The sequence below is a fragment of the Blastocystis hominis genome (assembly GCF_000151665.1).
Source record: "Blastocystis hominis, Singapore isolate B (sub-type 7) whole genome shotgun sequence assembly, scaffold_9".
NCBI classification, from domain to species: Eukaryota; class Bigyra; order Opalinata; family Blastocystidae; genus Blastocystis; species Blastocystis hominis.
This window is the reverse complement of record NW_013171868.1, coordinates 32,302-55,607: the sequence shown is the minus strand read 5'-3', so window position 1 is coordinate 55,607 and position 23,306 is coordinate 32,302. Positions and strand designations below refer to the sequence as shown.

Sequence of the window (23,306 nt, the reverse complement as noted above, 5' to 3'; positions counted from 1 at the left end):
ATGGATTGTAGATTTGGAAGATCTATACATCATTCAAATATTCAATATCATATCAATACCTCGAATCACAAATGAACTATAATAGAAATTGGATGACCAATTTCCAATTGTACCAATTTGAATGGATTGTAATTGTGGCAGATTCTTCAGTTCAAAGTCTCCAGCAAAATCACTGAAACTATATTCACCAATTTGAATGGATTCCAATGATTCACAATTCAATATGTGGAATGATTTCGATTTGTTGTCCGCCTTCTTGTAGTCCCACTTGTCAGTGTTTTTCACTTGAGTAAATGAATTGATTCCGATTTTGATCGTTTTCAATCGATTCAATCCATCGATTTTGAATGTTTGCACTGATTCAAAACAATCATTGCCTATTTCGATTGATTCCAAATTATACAACAATGAAACATCCCAATCAACCAATACACAATAGTCAATCAGTTTCAAATGTTTCATTCCGATATTCAGTGGCTTGCTTCCATCTCCTTCATATTTATCTATATCGCATTCAATTCCATTATACCATTCACATTCTTTCACTAATTTCCCATACCGATCATACACTTTTCCTCTTCCAAATCGATTATCATCACACCAATATCCTTCATATTCAATACATCCATTATTATGATAACTCGTTCCATATCCAAATCGTTTCCAATTGATCATTATGCCCTTGTACACCAAGAATCCGTCATCATCATACATTTCACCATATCCAAATGGAATTCCAAACTTGTTTTCTGTCAATATCAATCCTTCAAATCGACTTCCATGTTCCAAATCCACGATTCCTTTTACTACTTCTATGGATTGTTCTTCATTATATGAAATAGCACCAATTTGATGATTTCCAAACACTTTCAACACTTTCTGCTCATTGAGTACAAATCCTTGATTCATGAATATTCCATTATCAAATTTCAATACTACACATTCTCTATTACTCAAAATGAGTGAAATCCAGCCATTTGGTTTCATTTCTTTACCCAAGCATCCCTGTACATTTTGAATAATGGAAATATCAATATGATAGTTACTAATAGCAGAATTGACAAAATCAGCAATGTTTTGCATGGAAATGAAAAGAAATATGGTAAAACGGTTTTTTCAATTATCTCTATCATTATTTCTCGATTGAACACGTCATAGATTATTTGGCATGTCTTTGATATACTGGTGTGTTACAAACTAGAATACATATAATATAATCTCATTTTCTCCACCCATTTCTATTTTTCTTTATTTCGGTGCATTTCTATCTATTCATTTATTTTTTTGTTATTTTTAGATACTTATAGCTATAATTGTAAATTATTACGCATTTTCATCACCTTTACCCTCTCATGTCAGAATGGCTGTTCTATTAAGTCTATAATGGATGTATGTTCTTCAAAATATATCAATTATGTGGTAGTTAATCTTGTTTTGGAACAATCGAACTCACAATAGTGAATACTGTTGGAATGGTTTGATTCGTAATAGAGAGTATGGCAGTAGTATGTAGAATGCAAAATCCATCATTTCTATTTGACAAGTGGTATATTGTATTGATTCTCTGTTGATACTTCGATTCTCTTCTGTCACAATGACCATCCATATTGAGTACAAAGAATGATATTGCAGAGAAAGGAATGTGGTTCATAGATTGAAATGGTGAATAGGAATCATAGTATCATTAAACAAAACAATCGATTGAATAATATGATAATGGATGGAATCCATGAATCCTATGAATGAAAACCTTGCTTTCTATTTGATCAACAAACAATGTGAAATGCAATGTGATTACCATAGCAATAGTATTAAATAAACAAGTAATATTGAGTGAATGAATGAATGAATATGCCATCCATCATAGAGATCTCTTCCACTCACTTCCACTCCATCTTTCCATTCCACTTCGCTTCACTGAGATTTCCTTGTGAGTCCATGTCTTGATCTGGATTGCATCGATGTCGCTGCCCGCCATTGGATTTTCTTTTCGAGAACGAAGAGACTAGAACAGAAATACGAGTGGACGAGCGAGTACTTTGTTTGGAAGATCGAGATACGCTTCGCCGACAGTATCTTCGTGCAGATTGCCGAAGTAGATATCGTGAGTCATGTTCATTCGCGTCTTCTTCTTCTATCCATTCATCGCTCTCCGCATCGTTACCTCGATTATCTCACTGATATACTGATCGGTGAGGTTCCACGACGTTCGATACACGCGATCCACCAAATGATTCGCAGCATTTAATTCGATATTGATAAAGTAAAGTATGTCGTGGTAGAAATAGCGTTTCGCCAGTGTCTTGCTGTCCATCAATCCTTCCAATCCGCCCAGCACGATCTTATCCAGCTCCATAATCTGTTTATTCGTTGAATCATAGATCAGCACTAAATTCTTCTTGTTTCGCATCAATGCTACATCTCAGATTCTCTTTCCTCTCAATACTCGTCGAAGATGTCGTTGAAGTCCAGATTTTTCCACACCCCCGCATCCTTCAGTCAGTTGTACGAAACTTGGGAACTCTGCATTAAACACACCTGTTCCGGAGTTAGATTGCTAGAAACCAACACAGGGTAGTTGTTTCGTATTCTATACCTACAAATAACCACGATTTGTGGAATTTACATTTCTGGATATATTTCTGAAGCAAATACTCCTCGAATTGCTGTATGATAGACAGATAATCCTTATCGTCTGGCAAAAACACACACATATTCGTCTTTATTTTACCCCCAAATACAGAGTATCCGCTTTTCGAATCGACGCTTCATACACTTGACTCGCCTAAGAAAACGGCTCGCGCAGTCTAGTCAAAAGTGGAAACGCGGAACTACGATTCGATTTGGGTAATGAGGAGAGAATTGGTGGAAGGAAGCTGTAAATGAAATGGATTGAATTATGGGAAATACTTCGTGTTGAAACAAAAGAGTATTGTGGAGAGAAGAGCAGAAGGAAAGCTGCTGCTCTCCCTTTTCCAGTATTCCCATGAGAGGCATCAGCTCAGTTAAATTCAGCACACGCTTGATGCCTTCAGCAGGCTACGAATATATGATTGAGACTTTCGAATAGCGATACAATTCGCCTAGAGACACGTCGAATCGATCCAGTTGATGATTTACACGCCCATTTCCTGGTTATGAACAATATGGGTGGCTGTGGCTAGGAGGATTCGATGAGAACTCGATGTTTTGAATTTGTTGAGAACTCTGGCACAGACCAAATTGCCTGTGTTTGAGAATGAACAGAGCGTGAAAACCTAAGTTCAATCATCGTTGTGGCGATCGGAGTACGCATTGACACACTTGCACTGCGAGATTGGGCAACAAAACCGCGGTATACGTCGAGATCGATCTCGCGATAAGGGAAACAAGGGCGATGTCGCAACGAAGGGCTCGTACGAGGAAATGAGAATTGTCAGGTGCTTCTGCGCGTATCCGCAATGCTGAACGAAACTCTTTCCCGAACTCGCTCCTACAGGACGTTTCGATCACTCTCTCCACGAAGGATATGGATGGTATTGCATCGGAAGTGATTGTGAAGCCAGTATTGAAAGATGGTGCAGAGGTAGTGTTTCCTCTGCGCATTTCAAAACCGATTCAAAGTGTAAAGGCGAGCATTACCGCGTCCGTTGTGACGAATAATGGAGTGAAGAAGCAGTTGTCGGCTTCGTTAGATTTGGTTTCTACCAAGTACAATCCAAAGCGCAATCTGAACATTGAGGAAATCAAGCCTTCATACTCTCTGTTCAGAAAGAGAACCTCGCAGGGAGTGGAGTTCTTTGTGTATGCATCCGGTCCTGCAGGCAAACCATATCCCATTCTGCCTATGAGTGTGAAGTTGAACCACCTCTACAGCACATCGATATTCCAATTCTCGCTGGAAACAGAAGAGAAGGGAGAGGTTTCGCTGGGTCTTCTCCGCAATATCACCCGAATCGATGTGAATGGAACTGTGTTCCCGCCTCGTTTCGAAAGCTTCAAAGTAAAAAAGAACTGGGAAGTGGCTGAGAACGAAAAGATTCAAGCTCTGATTCCTCTCATCAGCGATAATTTGAATGGCTATACTTTGGTTTTGCGAATCGAGTGAAAACGAAATTGAATCCTTGCAATCTTGTTTGGCAAGGGTCGATAGCTTTGTTTTGATTTACAATCTGAAGCCTGGAAAACATAATATGTGTTGTATGTTCGAGATAGGAATGGAGTTTTGTACACGATTCGAATCAGCTTTTGATAATCGCAAAACAATAATGAGACATTTTGTAAAAACCTTATGTGTTGCTCCTCTATGTTCAATAATTGCATTTTCTTTTTGATCAATAATACACTATCCATCCTACACATTAAAATGTATGTTTTCAAGTCAATTCTGCTTTCATACTAATACTTATATTTATATATCCGTTTATCTTATTCCATGATTTGTTATTGTATTCCTTATCAGTTATCTTTAGCTATTTACACAATCAATCATTTTGCATCAATTTGGTTTTACAACTCTACTTCTTCACAATATCGTACATTCAACCAGATTTTAGACTTTTCTTCTTTATTAGTTAAACTGGTTTTTTGTACCATAACAAATCACTTAACAACAATATTCCTTATGAATCGGCATCTATCACGATCATATACTATTTATTCCACTATTATTCTCAACTCTACTCGAAATGATTTCGATGAATCTATCGGAATAACCAGGATAGTTTGACACATTGAAGATTTGGAATATTACATACAATTTTCAGTCAATGATTCATACCAGCTATTTCTATCACAAAATAAGTAACAGCAGAAACTCACTTTTTCCTTTTGAATCAATTAGATGTGTTGATTTGGATGATCTGCAATCAGTCATTTCAACCCACTTCCTTCACAACTTGCATTGCTAATGAACAGAATTTATCATCATACGTTCTTTCTCCTCTTCCTTCCAGTAACTGATATCGTACTACACTCATTATTTCAAATTCAGTCATTTTTATTATTATTCATTCATAGCTTATATTATTATTGATTGCCATATTAGAAATTCGTAATTCTTTGCTTACATTGATTTAGTATCTTTAATATGCTTAGAATTCAGTTATTATTTTTGATAGCCTAAACTCAATGCATAAATAGTGAAAAGGACAGAAAGTAGCAACAGCAACAATAACAATAGTCATCGCTAGCAATGAACCCATCGTTTTACCAAATGATACTGTCAACAATACTATATGCAATACACAATCATATCAAATCAATCTATTGATGTGTAGTCACAGCACTCAATCCTATCATGCAAAGCGATGACCAAAATACTACTTTTTATTTTTGCGTCATTCTGAGTCAATTCAAATTGGTTCATCCCTTAGATTTTTGGGATTGGCATATATTCTACGTATATACTTGTTGCTTTCCAACCATATTTAACCCTTTTTTGTCTTTCCAAAGAGCAATCTAGTTACTAGAGTAACCAGAATCGTTCGATCTGTTGCTTTCATTCAACTATCAACAAAAGTAGTAGTCATGTTTCCACAATATGACTATTAAATAGATTTGCTTCTCTTGTATTACAAGCATGCTTTTCAAGACAAAACGGGTTTCTGGAATTCTTCTTAACTGAGAGAATAAACTATTTGACAAACTTGGAAAGCCTGTATATTCGTTATGGAGTATTAACTTTGTGATATCATTCATTATTAATGCATAGAAACGATTTATGTTTTCGGATGTTCCCACAATTGCAGATGCTTTTGCTTAGTCTACAGTAATTGATATGGAGCGAAAATGCGAAGATTCGCTTGAAGGATTCCCTACTCTGAAGAAATGGAGAGCTGATTTTGAGAGTTTGGATGAAGTGAAGGCTTATTTGGCTTTATGATAGAAATGATTGATTTCTATGTTCTATGATATCACAAATGTGTTATAATGTTGTGTTGTTTGTTGAGACCATTCTATTTATAGACAATATCATTTTGAATCTACAAATGAACAGCAATGGTTAGTTCCTCAAACAATCAGACAGACAATTCTTTATTCTCATTCCCTCTATTTTTTGTTTTCCTCATTTCTTTCACCCTCTTCATTCTGGTTTCCTTCCTCTCCGTCCTCTTCTTCACCCTCTTTAAACTGCTTCAACGATTCATTTAGCAAACTCATAAAAGCATAATCCTGCTTGTCCACAGGATATTCAATATCCTCCTCAAGCTGATGCCATCGGTTTCTCTCCACAGGATTGGTCTTATATTCTCGAATCAGCACGCTTTGACTCTTCGCTTCATCTGCATGCTCCGGTTCACCCGCCAGATCTCCAACGCCTTCATATTCCTCTTCCAACAGATCATGCAGCTTCTGCACATTCTCCAGTGTCACTTTCAGCTTTCCTTCCTTCGTCAGCACTTGGTCCTGGGCAATTCTCAGGTTTCCGTTCTTGTCTCGCATCGACTCCCAGTCCACCGAAGCGCCTCCCGTCGGGATTTCTTTCATCCACTCCTTCATTACAGGGACTTCGAACCAATTCAAATCCATGTAATCCTCTCGCAGCGAGTTCGGAATGCCCGCGTAGAACTCTGCGGCGCTCAGACTTTCGATTCCTCGCTTTGCTGGCTCTCCCACAGTGAACTGCGTAGCAGCCGGATCGGTGAACAAGCGATGGTTGTAGCCAAATCGGTCGAATCCATCGTTCACGTCACTATGCGTGTGGACATCGCGACCGAAGTAATCGGTGTCAGGAAGCAACTCCAGGTCTTCGTTGCGTCCGTAGTACTCCAGATTGCTGTCGTCTGAGAGGTGATACAAGTCGTAGATCTGCTGGTTCGAGGCTTCTGAATCCATGATCGTCTCCAAGATGCTCTGGCGCAGCGAACGCGCTTCATTTACGAATTCGCGATTGGGATCGATCAGAGGAAGCTGGCGGAAATAGAAAATGATCTGATCCCATTGCTCGTGGGGCTCGAAATACTCTTCGATCGCAGTTAAGACAACGTAGGGATCCGCACAGTCCAGCTCCAGCGCGTTCTGGAACAGTTCCTCGGAATAGTTGAACTGTTTCTGCCTCGCTGCCAGCACGGCCTTGTCTACCAATAGACGAGGCATCATATGAGTCGCTGTTTCATACGGTTCGTCATCGTCATCTTCATCATCGCTGCTGTCGTCGCCTGCTTCTTCCTCGTCCACTTCTTCATCAGCGTCTTCTGCCCATTCCAATCGACCATCCACCACTTCCACTTCGTCTTGGTATTCATCTATCATTGGTTACGATCCATCCACCCATCTACCGATTAGAACGTCGAGTAACGTGCTCGCCTCTTCGTAGTCTCCACACTCAATACTCATCTACAGAATACAAAAGCAAGGCGAGAATACGCGAATCACCGACCGAGCGAGATCATCCGTCGGCGTAATCTCGTATGCGCGACGGAACATTTCTTTGGAGAGCTCAAACTCGTTCATCTCCTCCAAAAACTCCGCATATTGCATGAACAGCATCGCGTTGGTGGGAATTCGCTTCACGCCCTCTGCATAAATGTAGTTCAACACACGAGGATCTGCGTGGCCTTCGCACGCAGACAGCAAATACTGGTAGGTGAGCACAGAATCGGGCTTCTTCGCGATCTGCTCCTGAATCGCAGCGAGAGCTTTGCTTCATCACAATTCCACACTCCTCACCTTTGTCGTATTCCTTGTTGCGAAGCAAGGATTCCACGAGATGAGCCGAAATCACGCGCTCTTCCGGGAACTACTCTCTCACCCAGTCTCCAAAATAAAACTTTCGCAGCGGCTTCCTGCGCGAGTTGCTGGTACAAATCGAGCAGCTGGTGGTCTCGCAGGTATTGCAAGTAATACTACGCTCAATGCACTCGCCCATCGCTACGTTCCACGTCTGCGAATCGCTGTTCGGCTGGTCGACGGCTGCTTGAAGCAGCTCCAACGCGGACGATTGGCTGTCGGTGAGTTCGGTGAGTTCGGCGAGCATCTTCACCGCTTGGGGCTGCGCCGAAGCGTCCTGCAAGGCCTGCTTCATCGCTGCGGCCGAGTTTGGGATGTCGTTGAGGAACTACGCCTCATCGAATTCGAAGAGAAGGGCACATAGTAGTACTTCGCGAGCTCGAGCTGGAGAAATCCGGTACCGGGGAGCGAACTGCGCGCCTGAATCGCATGCTGCAGACTAGAAATAGAGAAGGAAGCGAAGATGAGTACATCAGGATGGCCTTCTCGATATATCCATCGTCCAATTCGCGACGTGCCCAGCTCTATCGCTCGTCCGACCCATCCAATCGTACCAGAATCACGTCCAGTTTGTTCGGAGCGAGTTTGACCGCTTGGGAGAATTGGTCACGCATCACTGCTCGCTGTTCTCGCGGGTCCAAAAACAGCAACTCGTCGAATTGCACCGGGGCTTCTTCTGTCTGCTCCCTCTCATTCTCATCGTCTTCGTCTTCGTTATCGTTGTTGTCATCATCGCGTTCGTCGAATAGACGTGTGGGATGTGCATTAAAAGACGACGAAGGGGATTGTGGCTTCTTGCGCAGAGCGGATTTTCGATTGCGAATTCGCTGAAGAGCGCGCTGGTACTTCAGCATGGATTTGAAATCGCCCTAGAACTCAAACCATCCAGGGAAAGCGTACTGCAGTCTTTTCCAACATGCAAAGATCGGCGAGAATCCCAGTGTGGAGAGGATTGGACTTGAACACTGCTCTCGATACAGAAAACAAAACTTACGTTCTCGTAGGATCACACGCGCCTCGTCTATGCAGCCTGCTTCGAGCTCCAACATCGCACAGGCTCGCAAGTGGGGAATGTCGGCACTTTTCTAAATGACACTTTCATTCCACGCGTTACAGAGGTTCGAAGATACAAACGAGAAGAGCGCAAGCTGTCGTTGAATTCCTCCGTCATAATCTCCGCAACTCTAGAAACAAGGAAAAAGAAAGCTTCTTACTCATCATCATAATTGCCATCAGTTACAAGCTCTCTGCGTCGGAATGTTGCTTGCATAGAATACGGAGAACTACTCCGCACTCTCGAAGCAACTCCTTTCTCCAATCCCTTTGCTTCCTTTCCATTCCCATTGCTATTCAAACCATCAAAATAACGATTCGAAGTGCTTGAAAACAAGCGAGAGTTCATGGAGAAAGGGGATGACATGGGAAGAATTGGAGACACGTCTAGAACATTAGGAAATAATGAATTCGCCGTTTACTTATCGTTTGAGTGATGGCTCTGACAGATTGGATCAACAATCTCGATTTTTGTATCGTCCTAAGCATTGAACCTCAGTGAAACACTAAATGACAACGAAATAAACGTAATGTAAGAGAAAAGCAGAAAGACACTACAGAATATGGAATGAGAAATATGCATGGAGAAATACTATAGATATTGTCTGAAGTGAAAACAAAATGGTCAAAATCAATCGTTCTACTTATTATTATTGCTTGCTAATAGGGGTCAGAGGTAGAAGATGCAGGAAGTGAGTTGGAATTTGCTTTTAGTGATGTTTTGAGAATCTCGTGAGTAATTTAGGAAAAAAGTGTTGAATCGGGTATAGAACGATTGAAAAGAAGTGTTCTTTTATATGTCGTTTCTCATGGTTGAGCCAATTTGCTCATTTTTAAGTATCGATCATGATTTGAATGCAGAAATGAGCTGCAATCACTCTGGTGGAATCTCAATACACTCTTTCTTGAAATAGCATCCACTTCACTTTCTGCTTTTCTTTGATGGAAAACGTCTCTCCTTACTCAATGCAATAAGGTAGGTTCACCACAAAGCGTAACTTCATAATTCCCTATTCGAACTCAATACCTACTTATTTTGTTATAATACATACTCTTCTCTCTAATTTTCTATTCTCCTGCCTTAATCCCTGATCTATCATCATCATTAACAATGCAATTTTTGTGAATAGACACCCTTTTATGTAATGATATATCTGGATTACCAATATGGTATAATAATCTGTTTGTTTCTCCAAACTGAAAATAGTGTTTCAGTAATAATGTTTTGTCAATTCCTTGTTTAATCGTACGAAATAAGACTACTCGATTCTCTAGGTGTCCTATTAGAAAGAAATGAAGCAACGAAACATCAACTCTCTTCAAGATAACACTGGATTCTCTTCATAGAACCATCCTTAAATAATATCTAATTTCGGTATTCCTAGCAATTTTCAAAAACCGTTCTTCAGGGCGTTTCACAGAGAAATGACAAGAAAATAGGTGGAAACGTAGTAATTCACAGATTCCACGTTTCTACAAATTGATATCTAGCAAAATATTTTCTTTTCATATGTTCGCTTCTCGTTCTGCTGTTGTTGCTAAGGCTTTCACTCGCGCTATGTCCTCTGTAATTCTTGCCAGCGTCTTCTAATCCATAGGGTGCTAAGGTTTCCGTGCTTGGAGCTGCCGGAGGTATTGGCCAGCCCATTTCTCTTCTGATGGCTATGAATCCTCATGTTTCGCGCCTTTCTCTCTATGATATTGTTCGCACCCCTGGTGTTGCTTGCGATCTTTCTCACATTGATCACCCTTGCAAGGTGGAGGGATACAATGGACCTGAGAACCTTGCCAAGGTTCTTGATGGATCGGACGTCGTTATCATTCCTGCTGGAGTTCCCCGTAAGCCTGGAATGACCCGTGACGATTTGTTCAAGACCAATGCCGGAATTGCTATGAATCTGGCCAAGGCTTGCGCTCAGTCTTGCCCTAAGGCTTGCATCTTGGTTATTTGCAACCCCGTGAATTCTACGGTTCCTATTTTCTCTGAGACCTTCAAGAAGATGGGAGTTCATGATCCTCGCAAGATTATGGGAGTCACTGAATTGGATTCCGTTCGCGCTCGTAAGTTCATTGCTGAGGCTCTGGGTATGGAGCCCTCTGCTTGCAACATCCCCGTGATTGGTGGTCATGCTGGTACGACCATCATTCCTCTGCTCAGCCAGCTTCCTGACAACAAGATTGCGAAGTTGGATGTGCCTTCTCTGACTCACCGCATCCAGTTCGGAGGAGATGAAGTCGTGGCTGCTAAGGAGGGAGCTGGTTCTGCTACTCTGTCCATGGCGTACGCTGGAGCCACCTTCGCTAATTCCGTGCTGAAGGGACTGAACGGAGAGAAGGGCATCATCGAGCCTGCTTACATTGAGCAGGACCTGTACGGATGCAAGTTCTTCGCCAGCCAAGTGGAGCTTGGAAAGGACGGAGTCGAGAGACCGATTCCTATTCCTAAGAACCTGACGAAGACGGAGGAGGCCAACATCCAGGAGGCCATTCCTGCTCTTCAGAAGCAGATTGCCAAGGGTATCCAGTTCACTGACGAGAACTTCAAGTAAATCGTAATAGTTTTGGTTATGTTTTTTGAATGTTTGAGGTATATAATAACAATGGAGCAAAGATTTTGTCATGTAATATGGAGTTAGGAAAGGAGGGTTTGCAAGAGACTGAACAGGTACCTATGGAGTATGAAAGTGACAGTTTGGAGCAATCTACGCTTCTTTTTGAGATCGATGCTGAAATGGTATTTTCTGCGTCTGATGATCAGTATAACGGCGATTCCATATCCTACCACCCTTCTGAATATGAGAATGATGTATTAGCTTTATTACGGGATCTTCATGGAACTTCTCCATCTGAAAAGGATCAAGCCGATGGAGAAGGATTATCTGCCGAAGCGTTTCCAGATTTAGCCCCTCTTTCTGAATTACCTGTTTTCACACATGATGAAGTTTTTCCAATAGACGGAAGTCAAAGTTTGCGCCTGGATACGAGAAGTAGTCCAGATTCCAGTGAAGTTTTTTCGATCTCTTGATTTTTAGCACAGTACTGTTCTCTCTTCTGTAAGAAGAATTGCGGTGGAAATTTTTTCACAAATCCCAAGGATAGTTCTTCGAAAACATCCCGTATTTCGTGTTTTCCCGAACTCTCAAACGTGCACTCTATTCCCGTACCCTTTTTGCAGAGAAGGTTTGATAGGAAATATTTTAACGAACATGACCTCCATGTTTCGTGTATCCCTACCATAATTCCTCAAATGAAACAAATCACCATGAGGATCATTCAGCACTTGGATATTGTGCATTACGAGCAGGCAACGGATGAAATTATTCTTGAGTTTTTGGAAGAGTTGTAGTCCTTTACAGTCTTTTTTACTATTTTTGAATTAGTATTATTCTATGATTATTATTGTTATTATTGAGATTTCTATGACTTTTCCCTTTCATCCAGTTTCTTTTTTTTTTATATATATTTTTACATCAATTGCTTATTGATACTCAACTTTCTGCTACATAGAGTTTGTTACAAACACGGATATAGTACAAATGCAACTACTGTTTGGATGACCATTCTTTGAATGAGCAAAGCATGTTGACGACATTTCGTTTCTTCTGCTCATCACTATATCACAGAACCGCTGACGAACGTACATTGCAGATCGCCCTTCGCACGCATAACATGTCCAATTCCCGTCCAGAATATTGCCGCAATGCTATATCAGAGAGAACATCCAAATATACCAAATGCGACTTTCTTCCGCACTTCCCATTACATTCGATCAAGGGGTACTTGGCATAGGATGTAGCCCCACAAAAAATGCAATGATCCGCACCTGTATGGTGAACAACACACACAGCACATACAAATTTCAAAAGAAGTAGAAACATCCTTAGCTCGAGATTCTATTTCCGAAAAGCAAGAGTTCCATTTTGACGTATATAGAGCTATCCATCAATCAGACCAAAAAAACGAACCGTAATCATCTGGTGTTGTGGAAAAAAATAGAATAATGTTGTTCCACATCAATTCGATATCAGAAACAAAATCCTGAACACAGTAATAAACCGATCCTTGGATTTTATTCCGGATCATCGGAATGTCTATATGGTACCGTACAACATCGAAATAATGGGGCCACTCTACGAATTAACAAAATACACAACAAGACTCACTACGGAAGTAATCAATGGAATGGTTTTCAATAAATACGCTCGGGATTTGGCTTGATAAAGAGTCAAGAAGCGAATAGCACCAAACAACATTGTGTTTCACAGACTCTGTATTACTCTTATTGACGTCTGTGACGAGTGGAGCATTCACAAAGTAGGGTCGAGAAAAAGAGACTGATAGTCCATTCATTGTCTAGATAACTCGAAGCATTTCAAAATAACAACTTAGCAAAAGCGCAGAATATCAGATAGAGACGACATGCAACATAAATGAGTGCCATGATGAATTCCACAAATACCACCAAATTTGAAGAAATTCTCCAACCCGTTTTTGTGTCAGATAACCATTAAGGGTCGCTTTTTGGTGCACTCCCTTGTTGTTTGTTGGTTTAGTGAGTTTGATAACGCAGTTTTACCGAGTTATGTCCGCTGTAACGGTATGTGGCGCGAGAGGCATCCGTTATCGTCTAGACATCTACAGAAACAACTTCGAATCAAACGGAGAACACCGCTCCTCAGACACGCGAAGAAATGTTGGCCGCTCTGAAGAAACAGGTATGCGCTTCTTTTTCGCCTCCTTGACGCAAAGATTGAATATTACTTCTCTAAAGAAAATCTATCGAAAGACTCTTATCTCCTTTCCCTCATGGATGATTCCGGCTATGTTCCTTTAAAGACAATTTCGCGTTTTCACAAGGTCCTTTCTCTTAGCAGCAATATTGACGATATTATGGAAGCCCTAAAGAGCTCTGAGAACGTCGTGGTGGACGAAGTTAGCAAACAAATCAAGCCTGCGATTACTTTTGAACGTAAAACAGTCATTCTGCGTGACGTCCCGGCCGAGGTTACCGAGGAAGAGGTCCGCGCCTTGTTCGACGGAATGGGCGTTGTCGAAAGTGCCACTAAAGAGTTTGAAGGCACGTGGTTCGTCGTGATGGAGTCGGAGGCGGCCGCCGTCGCGGCGCTGGAGCTGCTTCGCCAGCGTTCTCTCCACGACCAGCCCGTGAAAGCTCGTCTGAAGAACGAGTCGTACCTGAAGAACCTCGTGAAGATGCTGACGACCTCCGAGGACGGCATTCCCGCCGAATATCTCCCGGTGGGCCAGTCGTACTTCATGAACTTCGGCGGCCAGCCCCTTCTGGACTTCCAGCAGAGCCAAATGTTCGGCCAGAACTTCGCGGTCCAGGCGCCGGCGACCGGCGTGCCCGCCGAGAAGTAGAAGAGACGGAGGGAGAGTGAAGCGTAGGCGCGGCCGGAAGGGCCGGAAGGAGTTCAAGCATCGCGAGCATCGTCCGCGAGCCGTTTCGAAGCCGAAAGTGGTGCCTGCGCTGCAGAGCGCGGAGATTTTCCCGCCGCTGGTGCCGACGACCGCTCCGGTGGTGGGGTCGATCGACGTGAAGTACTCGTACAAGGAGATCTGCGACATCGTGAAGGGCGTGAAGGATCTGTCGTGCCCGCCGATCGCGTCGGCAGGCGTGGAGTCGGCGCTGGTGGAGACGGCCAACCAGGAGCTGGTGCAGAAGGGACGAACGTTCAGTATCGACCAGGCGCTGCAGCGAGGTGAGAGCGAGGGGCGCGCGTGAGGGGTAGGATGTCCGCGAACGATGTCGGTGGACAGCATCGACTACACGTCCATGCTGCAGGGAGAGATGGACGAGGCGGTCGCGGAGTCGGCTCGCAAGGCGCGGCGCGAGAAGAAGCGCGCGATGAAGATGGGCGAGCGAGGCGAGGCGCATGCTCGCAGCTACCGCAACATTCTTAAGAATTCCCCGCCCGTGGGTGAGGCGGTCGCTCCTTCGACGAAGCCTGCCGCTGTGCAGACGGTGAGTGGAGCCAATGCGGCTAATGCGGCTAATGCGGCTAATGCGACTAATGCTGCCAGCACTACCACTGGTACCAATGCTACCACTGGTGCCAATGCTACCACTGGTGCCAATGCTGTGAGTCCTGCAAGTGGCACGAACGGAGCGGAGGGAAAGAAGGAAGGGAAGCAGCATACAAAGAAGTCGCAGAAAAAGGCGGCAGAAAAGAAGGCAGCGGAGAAGAAAGCAGCGGAGAAGGTGAAGAATGAGGAGGACGGATGGAAGACGATTACGGAGAAGAAGCATTAGAGACACTCATTGTTTATTCTTTTAATGTGTGGAAGAGTTTGATTGTTTGTTGGTCAAACCCAGATTCTGCCGAGAATCCGAGTATTCGATCCTATAGTAATTTTCCACGATGGAATCGGAGTGGTTTCATTATCAGACCATTCATTTTCCTCACTTTTTTCCTAATCAAACAGCATGTCTCACCGTAAATACGAATGTAGGTCTGTGTTGGAGTACTGTGGAGCGATTGTAACGCGTGTGTAGGTCCTCGTCATGGACACATGGGTTTCCTTCCTCGTAAGCGATGCACTCACAACCGCGGTCATGTGCGCAGCTTCCCCAAGGACAAGGCTGACCAGAAGCCTCATCTTACCGCTTTCATGGGATACAAGGCCGGTATGACTCACATCGTGCGTGTCTTGGACCGTCCCGGAAGCAAGGCCCACAAGCAGGAGATCGTGGAGGCTGTGACCATTCTGGAAACTCCTCCCATGGTCGTCGTGGGTATTGTGGGATATGTGGAGACTCCTCGCGGTCTGCGCACCCTGACCACCGTGTTCGCTGAGCACTTGGATGACTCTTGCAAGCGCCGCTTCTACAAGAACTGGTACAACAGCAAGAAGAAGGCCTTCACGAAGTACGCTGCCCGTATGGCTACGGACGAGGGCAAGGAGGCCATGGAGCAGAAGCTGAAGAAGATCGTGGACTACTGCCAGGTGGTGCGTGTGCTGGCCCACACCCAGATCCAGAAGCTGAAGATCGGTCAGAAGAAGGCCCATCTGATGGAGATTCAGGTGAACGGTGGCAACATGGAGGAGAAGGTGGCGTTCGCGAAGAGCCTTCTGGAGAAGGAGGTGAAGGTGAGCGACGTGTTCGAGCCGAGCGAGATGATCGACACGATCGGTGTGACGAAGGGTAAGGGCTTCGAGGGTGTGACCACCCGTTGGGGCACCACTCGTCTTCCTCGCAAGACGCATCGTGGTCTGCGTAAGGTGGCTTGTATCGGTGCCTGGCATCCTTCGCGTGTGCACTTCACCGTGCCTCGTGCGGGTCAGAACGGATACCATCACCGCACCGATGTGAACAAGAAGATCTACCGCATTGGAGCTGCGGGCGACGCCAAGTCCGCTTCCACGGAGGCCGATCTGACGGAGAAGAGCATCACTCCCATGGGAGGCTTCCCTCACTACGGAGAGGTCAACAACGACTGGATCATGGTGAAGGGAGGTGTGATGGGATCCAAGAAGAGAGTCATCACGCTCCGCAAGTCCCTCCGCACGCACACTCGCAGATCCGACCAGGAGAACATTGTCCTGTCCTTCATCGATACCTCCTCCAAGATGGGTCACGGAAGATTCCAGACCACCGCCGAGAAGGCCAAGTTCTATGGAACCCTCAAGAACTAAGAGAGTCGAACGATCGATTGGGAAATAATTGTTTGTTTGAAACGGAGAGAGTTGTTTAGTTTTGTGATGGAGAGGAGAGGGGGTGGTTCTAGCTTTGGTGTTTATCACTGATAGAGGAGAGAAGCACAGAACATCGTGCAACAATCGATTGCTGGGAATATCGCAATGGACTCCAAATGTCAAGTGCTAACGTAGTATAATCCAGTGTGATAATTAACAACGTATAAACACTTGAAACGGGCAGTAAAAGTGGCTAATATAGTACAAGTAGATCGTTTTCGTTGTACTATCGACTTCTCAAAAAACATTGTACCTGGACTATTTTGGTACATGCTCATTTTATTAAACTACACAACAAAATTCAAAATAGTTCAAAGACACAAATCTTTCATTCAACATCCACAAAACAATATTAATGCAAAATACTCCAAAATGCCTACCAATTATAATTTGGTCAGATCAGCGATTGCAGATTATCTTCAAGATACATTTATCATTCAAACTGTTCAAGGACGTTTAGATGAAGAAATGAAAGTTGATGGCTGGATTTCACTCATTCTGAGGAACAGAGAATGTATAATATTGAAATTTTGTAACGGAATATTTATGAATGAGGTATATATGCTAAATGATGATAAAGTCTTGAAAGCGTTTTGTAACGACAGTTTCAGTGATAGTTATTGCTGTGTAAAGCGTTTAGAAGACGGTATTATAGACTTAGATCACGGCACAAGATTTGAAGGAAAAGTTTTGTATGGAATTCCATTTGGATATGGTAAAATGTATGATGATGATGGAATATTGGTGTACAAGGGCATAATGATCAATTGGAAACGATTTGGATATGGAACGAGCTATCATAATAATGGAGCGATTGAATATGAAGGATATTGGTGTGATGATAAGCGATTTGGAATTGGAAAAGTGTATGATCGATCAGGTAAATTAGTGAAAGAATGTGAATGGTATAATGGAATTGAATTTGATATAGATAAGTATGAAGGAGATGGAAGAAAACCACTGAATATTGGAATGAAACATTTGAAACTGACTGACAATTGTGTATTGGCAGATTGGGATGTTTCATTGTTGTACAATTTGGAATCAATCGAAATAGGCAATGAATGTTTTGAATCAGTGAAAACATTCAAAATTGATGGATTGAATCGATTGAAAACTATCAAAATCGGAAACAATTCTTTTACTCAAAAGAGGGATTTCTTTGGTAAGAATCGATCGAAATCATTCCACGTATTGAATTGTGAATCATTGGAATCGATTGAAATTGGTCGATATAGTTTCAGTGATTTTGGAGGAGACTTTGAATTGAGGAATCTACCACAATTACAAGCCATTCAAATTGGTCCTCTAAATCAGGATTCGTTCAATTTCTACTCAAGTTCTTGCGAGATTAAGAGTACCACAAATGCAAATGAAATTGAATTAATAGATCTTCCTTGTCTCAATACGATTCATTTTGGATTTGGTGCATTCGCTCTTTGTAGTTCAATCGTCATAGAAAGTAGTAGAGTGAATTAATAATGTATGTATAGACTTAGTTAGATTACAATCGATACAACTAGGTGAATATGCACTACAGGGAAACAGAAATGACTCTTCGTTATCACTAGTAATGAGAAGTAGAAATGGAATAGAGAGTAATCTCAAAATAGATCTACCTTCTTTACACAGTATTAAATCAAATGGATGGAGTTTCGCCTATTTTTACGCCCTGACCTTCAGTGGTATGTTTCTATGAATCTTGTCATGACATGGTTTAGATATTCCAAATCTTGAATATGTGGATTTACCTTTTTCGTTTGAACAAGTAAGAAACAAATCGTTTTTCAGTAATGATATCTCTTTGTGATAAGTATTAGGAGTATCGAATGCTTTGTCTGGTTGTGTTGCGCACATTGTGTCTGATGTATAATGTATTATTATTAAAGCATGCAGTTGCTGGAATTACTTTATGTATTTCTATATCACATTAAGTTCTTTGATTTATACTTTGAAGAAACAATCTGTTATTCATCAATTCTGTGGTGTAGTTTATGTCGACTAGCAATCATTAAAATTGTTCAATGACTCTCAAAATATATGGAATTGATTTTATACCAAAACACATAGTTTTTGCGAAAAAGAGCACACTGCAAATCCTTGATTTCTGAGAGAAAAATAGGAATAGAAAAACAAGGGGTGTATGATATAGTTTTCTCGCCTGTAATATATGCAAAAACGGCTTCACCTTCATTGTTACTATTTTCACATTTCTCACAATTGCTCTCATAATTCATTTATTCTTTTAAGATCGCAATTTGGGAAGGGAAATCACAACCGAAAACAGTGATATTGATCGTACACAAGTAAATCTGATTATCTATCGAATAAATAGCAGAAATAGTGAGCATTGTTTCTTTCATACTTGATAATCGAATACCATGAATCGATCCATTATAATAATTGAAGTCATTCCAGGAGGAAGTGAAGAACCATTGGCTTCTTCAATCTCCCATTCTGTGAAACTATTTTTGCTACAAAAAATATCTACATGATCTTTACCAACTGGACAATTGTGGATACTTTGTGGATACGAATAGTTTGTGGGTATGAAAGGCATTTCAGTGATCATCAAGTCCCAATCAGCTATATAAGGGTTGTATTTTACATCATTATCTGGTTATTTGAAGCATGGTAAGTGAGCTTGTATTGGTTATACGCTACTTGATTGAAATACTCAAATTATCATATTGTTCTGAACTCCAATGATGCCATTGTTGTTAATCCAGAACTTCCCAAGCAACTCCATCGTTGGAAGCAGATATCGTCCAAAAATAACAGGAATCTAATTTTCTGTAGCTCGTAGAACTTACATTATACTTGTTAGCGATCATCTGATCATTATCACTAAATCTCCAGATGTGAAAAATGGATAATGTGTAATCATTATATAATACGGACCATTCTGTTTAAAAATGTCATCAAATATGTTTGAGTATTTCAAACTCGGATCTTCCCAATAGCCATCAGTGCATTCATTCAATCCATTCGAATCGACAAGGAAAGAGTCATCATACAGATACATCACTGAACAATTAAAATACTCAATCATAGGAATTGATTAACTTGCATGTATCTTTACAGCATTTACATAAGTATCATCTTTTGGAACAGGTAAAGTCGCTAATAGCTGAACATATTGATGAGTCACAACATCAGAAGAAGTGCCCTGTGTAGTAGGGGTAATGTCACCTAAAGGCATGATCTAACGAATCAGCTCTTTTCCATTTATATATACAACAGTACCAGTATCCGTGGTGAGACAAATATGAACACTGTTATTTTGTCCTTAAATAATTGTACTGAAAGTAGTAGGAAAATGGCGCATAAAGCGCGAAAATTTTTTCGGCCTTTTTTCTGCCATTTTTTTCCTGACCTCCTTTTTTCTACCTGGCCTCCTTTTTTCAACCTGGCAACCTTGATGGCCATGGCGCATAAAGCGCGAAAATTTTTTCGGACCTTTTTCTGCCATTTTTATTCCTGGCCTCCTTTTTCGACCATTTCCTACCTGGTCACCTCGAGTACCATGGCGCATAAAGCGCGAAAACCTTTTCGGCTATTGTCTGCCAATTTGGTTATTGTCTGCCCTTTATACACTGTTTGACTAAGAAAACAAAGTAAAAACAACATTTCCTTTACATGTCCTTCAATCGGTAATGTCCAAACGCCAGTGTGTGCACGTTGTCGTCCAAGATCCAACGTTTGTTATCTGTGCAAGTCATGAGTGTCTTGGTTTGTTCTTTCGTGCTGATGTTGAATGCTTGATTGTTGATACGCTTGAAGCTGCCTTCGATCACTGCATCTTCCTTCTTCTCTGCCTCGAGGACGCGCTTGTATAGTTCGATGTTCTTCACGCTCATCCTCTCACCGTCAATCACGACGTTGCGAGGTACTCCCTTCGCTGCATTGTGTATCACATGCTTCTCATCAACCAAGCAGTACATCTTCGGTCTCAGTCCCACGAACTCCGTGATGCGATGTCCGTTGTGCTCGTCCTTGAAGATAGGACCAGGCAACTTCTTGTTGAAATTGAGGAACGAGTCCAATGAAGGGAACTTGCTCTTGTCCACTTCGTGATCGTAATACTTCACGAGTTCTCCATAGAAGTAGCTAGTGTTATCCAATTCCGAGAAGTCGAATGATTTGTACATGTCACACATCTTGTGAACGATGTTAGCGCGATCGTGCAGTTGCACGATGAGTGAATCCGTGTCCTGTCCCAACAGCTCCACGGTGTCGAATGTCGTCTTGAGCACGTTGTAGTAGAAATCGTAGATGATGTGTTTGGACATGTCGAGAATGGCGAACCCGATGAAGAATGGCTTCTCTACCTTGCGCACCGGTGTGTTCAGCTTGATGCCGATCAGATTCTCGGAATACATGGTTGTTCCAGCAATCATGTCGTATCCATGCTTCTGGATGATAGCCTCGCGTTCATTCCACGTGTTGGCGAACTTCACCTTCATTCGCTTCAGTCCAGTCTCAACGAATTTGCCATAGGTTGAGTTTGCTAACAGCTTATACAGGTTCTTCTCCACAGTGGTCTTGGACTTGGCTCGTTTCTCACTCAGCATGTTCACGTACTCGAAGATAAATGGTGCCTGCTTGAATCGAATGATATGGTGAATGTGCGTGACACGATAACCCTGTTGAATGCCCAGTTGCAACAGTGAGTAATGCACGAGATACTTGCGACGAGGTACAAGATCGCAGATGAGCTTCGGTGTATTCACCTCTTTCACTTTGTCCACAATGTCGTTCTTCTCAGCGTACTTCTTGATTCCATCGGAGTACATACCTGCCTTCTGTACGGGGAAGAATGGTAAGTCATTGAACTTGTCGTGTAACTCCACTGGTGCCTCGATATCGCACTCGATGAAGAATCCATACTTGCCGAACGTCTTGAGTGATTGCACCCACCCATTCGGGTCACGATTGATCCTCTCCATCACTTCTCGTCGCTCAGGTACACCCACCAACTCGTAAGGCATCATTCGATGCATGGCTCCACCGTACAGGTTGTTGGCGTCCAGGTAGTAGATGCCTTGGGACGACGTTGCTTGCTCCTTGTTGGCAATATCAACCTTGGCATGTCGTTTCACAATCTGTGTGATACCTCCTCGCAGGTTCTTCAACAATCGCATGAAGTCATCGATATCATTTGTTTCCATCAATCGAATGCCCTTGCTCTCATAGAACTCACCCATGCGATTCAAGAACACTTTCACCAGTTGTTTCTCGGCGAGTCCCTCGTTGGCGTTGATGCGCATGATGTACTGAGCCCATTTCCTTGCGAGGGTCATGAGGTTACTCTCACTATGATCGCCCTCCATTGTAACCTTCAAGAAGAGCGAATATGCCATTTGTGGTGCTGTGATGTAATGCATGGGATCAACACCGAATGCATTCAGTGTGGTAACGCGAAAATGCTCGAATGCATCAGCCATGAGAGTCACATCGAGTACATTGTACAATTCGTAGTATTCACCCCATGTCTTGATATCGAAGGTCTTCCACAGCTTCACCATGTGATCATACTCGTCTTGTGGCATCATCTCTCCCTTCATATCATCAATGCATTGCTCGCGAGAAGGAATGACGGTATTGTTCAATGACTCGTACGACTTGATGAGACTGTAGAACATGGGTTCTTTCCGTGTCAACAGATCGATGTATTCATCATCCCATTGCTTGCCTCGAGACTCGCAGTACTTGCGTAGTTGTTGTTTGGTGTGCACATAGAGGTCCAAGTTGCCTCCAAGTGTCTGTGCCACAATGGAACGCAGTGGACTGCTGATGAGTTTCAACGAGTCCTTGAATTGAATGCCATTGTACTCGATCTGCATTTCCTTGTCCTCGGTGGTTGGAATGACTTCGAGATTCCCGCCAGGCATCGTCGCGATGAGCTTCATGATGAATGTGAAATCATAGTGCGATCCATTGTGAAAGTAAACTGGCAGACGATAGTTCTTCTTGTTGAATGAGAGTTGTAGGTTACACTTGGTACAACAGGTGCAGATGTACTGTCCGGCTTCGAAGTGGCGTACTTCTCCCTTTCCTGTGGTGTATTCACCTGCCACATGTGCATGATGACGTACCTTGTCGTCCTCCAGTTTCTTGCGACAGAAGGGACACACGGTTGCTGAACGAAAGTCCTTCTCGATGCTCGGAGAGTTCTCGAGGGGCAATTCATCGAAGAGGTATTCTTTCACTCTCTCGTGCAATTGCACGAGATAGTCCATGAAAGGACGAAGGTCTACTTCGCTTTCGTGTGGTGCATGGAAGACTCGTAGCTGCGTATCAATGGCTGGAATGCGTGACACGGCCAAACAGGACAACATGATGGGCTTGTGTCTGTTCTTGTCATCAATGGCTGACTCGAAGTCAGCGTACACGACGACCGGTGCTGGCATTTCGTATCGCTGGTTGGTGAATCGCAACCGAGTCTCCTCGTTCGCCAACTCGTACTCTTCGCTTTCATTGACGAGTTCACGATGTACTTGTACTTCGTGAGCATGAACGGCTTTGCGAGATCCGAAGAAGTCGTCACAGAACCTGCACTTCACGTTTCTTGCTGTATGTCTATTCTTCACATCACTCTGACGAAAGATACGATGTTTGAAATCGCTCAAGTCCTTGATGTACAAGAAATGCTTGGGAATTTCTTCCCCCTCCCGTGTATCATTCACGATGCAAAGTGACACACATGGGGCAACTTCGTTGCCCCGGGAGCAACTTCGTGGCGGAACTTCGTTCCGCCGGGGGAGCGTAGCTCCCCCACTTCTTTGCTCTCCACATCCACCCTTCCTTTTCGGCTTGTACACTTG

At 42.8% G+C, this 23,306-nt stretch overlaps 6 protein-coding genes; 3 read left to right on the top strand and 3 right to left on the bottom strand.

Annotated features, from left to right (window-relative positions):
- Positions 1 to 6,030: 6,030 nt before the first annotated feature.
- Positions 6,031 to 7,233, bottom strand: GSBLH_T00004947001 (uncharacterized protein; the record flags this gene model as incomplete). Its single annotated transcript, XM_013043925.1, has 1 exon — positions 6,031 to 7,233. The coding sequence occupies one exon, from the start codon at positions 7,231 to 7,233 to the stop codon at positions 6,031 to 6,033; it is 1,203 nt and encodes a 400-aa protein (XP_012899379.1).
- Positions 7,234 to 7,236: 3 nt separating this feature from the next.
- Positions 7,237 to 8,628, bottom strand: GSBLH_T00007217001 (uncharacterized protein; the record flags this gene model as incomplete). The annotated part of the gene is given in 8 exon segments (XM_013043924.1): positions 7,237 to 7,317; positions 7,348 to 7,619; positions 7,651 to 7,720; positions 7,733 to 8,038; positions 8,071 to 8,149; positions 8,182 to 8,234; positions 8,265 to 8,579; positions 8,611 to 8,628. The coding sequence occupies 8 exon segments, from the start codon at positions 8,626 to 8,628 to the stop codon at positions 7,237 to 7,239; spliced, it is 1,194 nt and encodes a 397-aa protein (XP_012899378.1).
- Positions 8,629 to 10,253: 1,625 nt separating this feature from the next.
- Positions 10,254 to 11,338, top strand: GSBLH_T00004946001 (Malate Dehydrogenase (MDH)). XM_013043923.1 has 2 exons: positions 10,254 to 10,330; positions 10,362 to 11,338. The coding sequence occupies exons 1-2, from the start codon at positions 10,274 to 10,276 to the stop codon at positions 11,310 to 11,312; spliced, it is 1,008 nt and encodes a 335-aa protein (XP_012899377.1). The 5' UTR covers positions 10,254 to 10,273; the 3' UTR covers positions 11,313 to 11,338.
- Positions 11,339 to 13,423: 2,085 nt separating this feature from the next.
- Positions 13,424 to 15,073, top strand: GSBLH_T00004945001 (uncharacterized protein). XM_013043922.1 has 4 exons: positions 13,424 to 13,478; positions 13,513 to 14,138; positions 14,170 to 14,483; positions 14,514 to 15,073. Exons 1-4 carry the CDS (start codon positions 13,455 to 13,457, stop codon positions 15,032 to 15,034), a joined length of 1,485 nt encoding a protein of 494 aa, XP_012899376.1. The 5' UTR covers positions 13,424 to 13,454; the 3' UTR covers positions 15,035 to 15,073.
- Positions 15,074 to 15,141: 68 nt separating this feature from the next.
- Positions 15,142 to 16,447, top strand: GSBLH_T00004944001 (uncharacterized protein). XM_013043921.1 has 2 exons: positions 15,142 to 15,230; positions 15,278 to 16,447. Exons 1-2 carry the CDS (start codon positions 15,209 to 15,211, stop codon positions 16,417 to 16,419), a joined length of 1,164 nt encoding a protein of 387 aa, XP_012899375.1. The 5' UTR covers positions 15,142 to 15,208; the 3' UTR covers positions 16,420 to 16,447.
- Positions 16,448 to 20,114: 3,667 nt separating this feature from the next.
- Positions 20,115 to 22,721, bottom strand: GSBLH_T00004943001 (uncharacterized protein; the record flags this gene model as incomplete). The annotated part of the gene is made up of 1 exon (XM_013043920.1): positions 20,115 to 22,721. The coding sequence occupies one exon, from the start codon at positions 22,719 to 22,721 to the stop codon at positions 20,115 to 20,117; it is 2,607 nt and encodes an 868-aa protein (XP_012899374.1).
- Positions 22,722 to 23,306: the final 585 nt, after the last annotated feature.

Excerpts from the sequence above, each read along its gene's own strand:
- GSBLH_T00004944001 (XM_013043921.1), top strand. The coding sequence starts at position 15,209 with ATGTCTCACCGTAAATACGAAT. Across the intron at positions 15,231-15,277 it reads GTCTCACCGTAAATACGAAT|GTCCTCGTCATGGACACATG; the intron begins GTAGGTCTGTGT and ends ACGCGTGTGTAG.
- GSBLH_T00004946001 (XM_013043923.1), top strand. The coding sequence starts at position 10,274 with ATGTTCGCTTCTCGTTCTGCTGTTGTTGCTAAGGCTTTCACTCGCGCT. Across the intron at positions 10,331-10,361 it reads TCACTCGCGCTATGTCCTCT|GGTGCTAAGGTTTCCGTGCT; the intron begins GTAATTCTTGCC and ends TCTAATCCATAG.
- GSBLH_T00004945001 (XM_013043922.1), top strand. The coding sequence starts at position 13,455 with ATGTTGGCCGCTCTGAAGAAACAG. Across the intron at positions 14,139-14,169 it reads ACCGGCGTGCCCGCCGAGAA|GCGCGGCCGGAAGGGCCGGA; the intron begins GTAGAAGAGACG and ends AGTGAAGCGTAG. Across the intron at positions 14,484-14,513 it reads CGACCAGGCGCTGCAGCGAG|GATGTCCGCGAACGATGTCG; the intron begins GTGAGAGCGAGG and ends CGTGAGGGGTAG.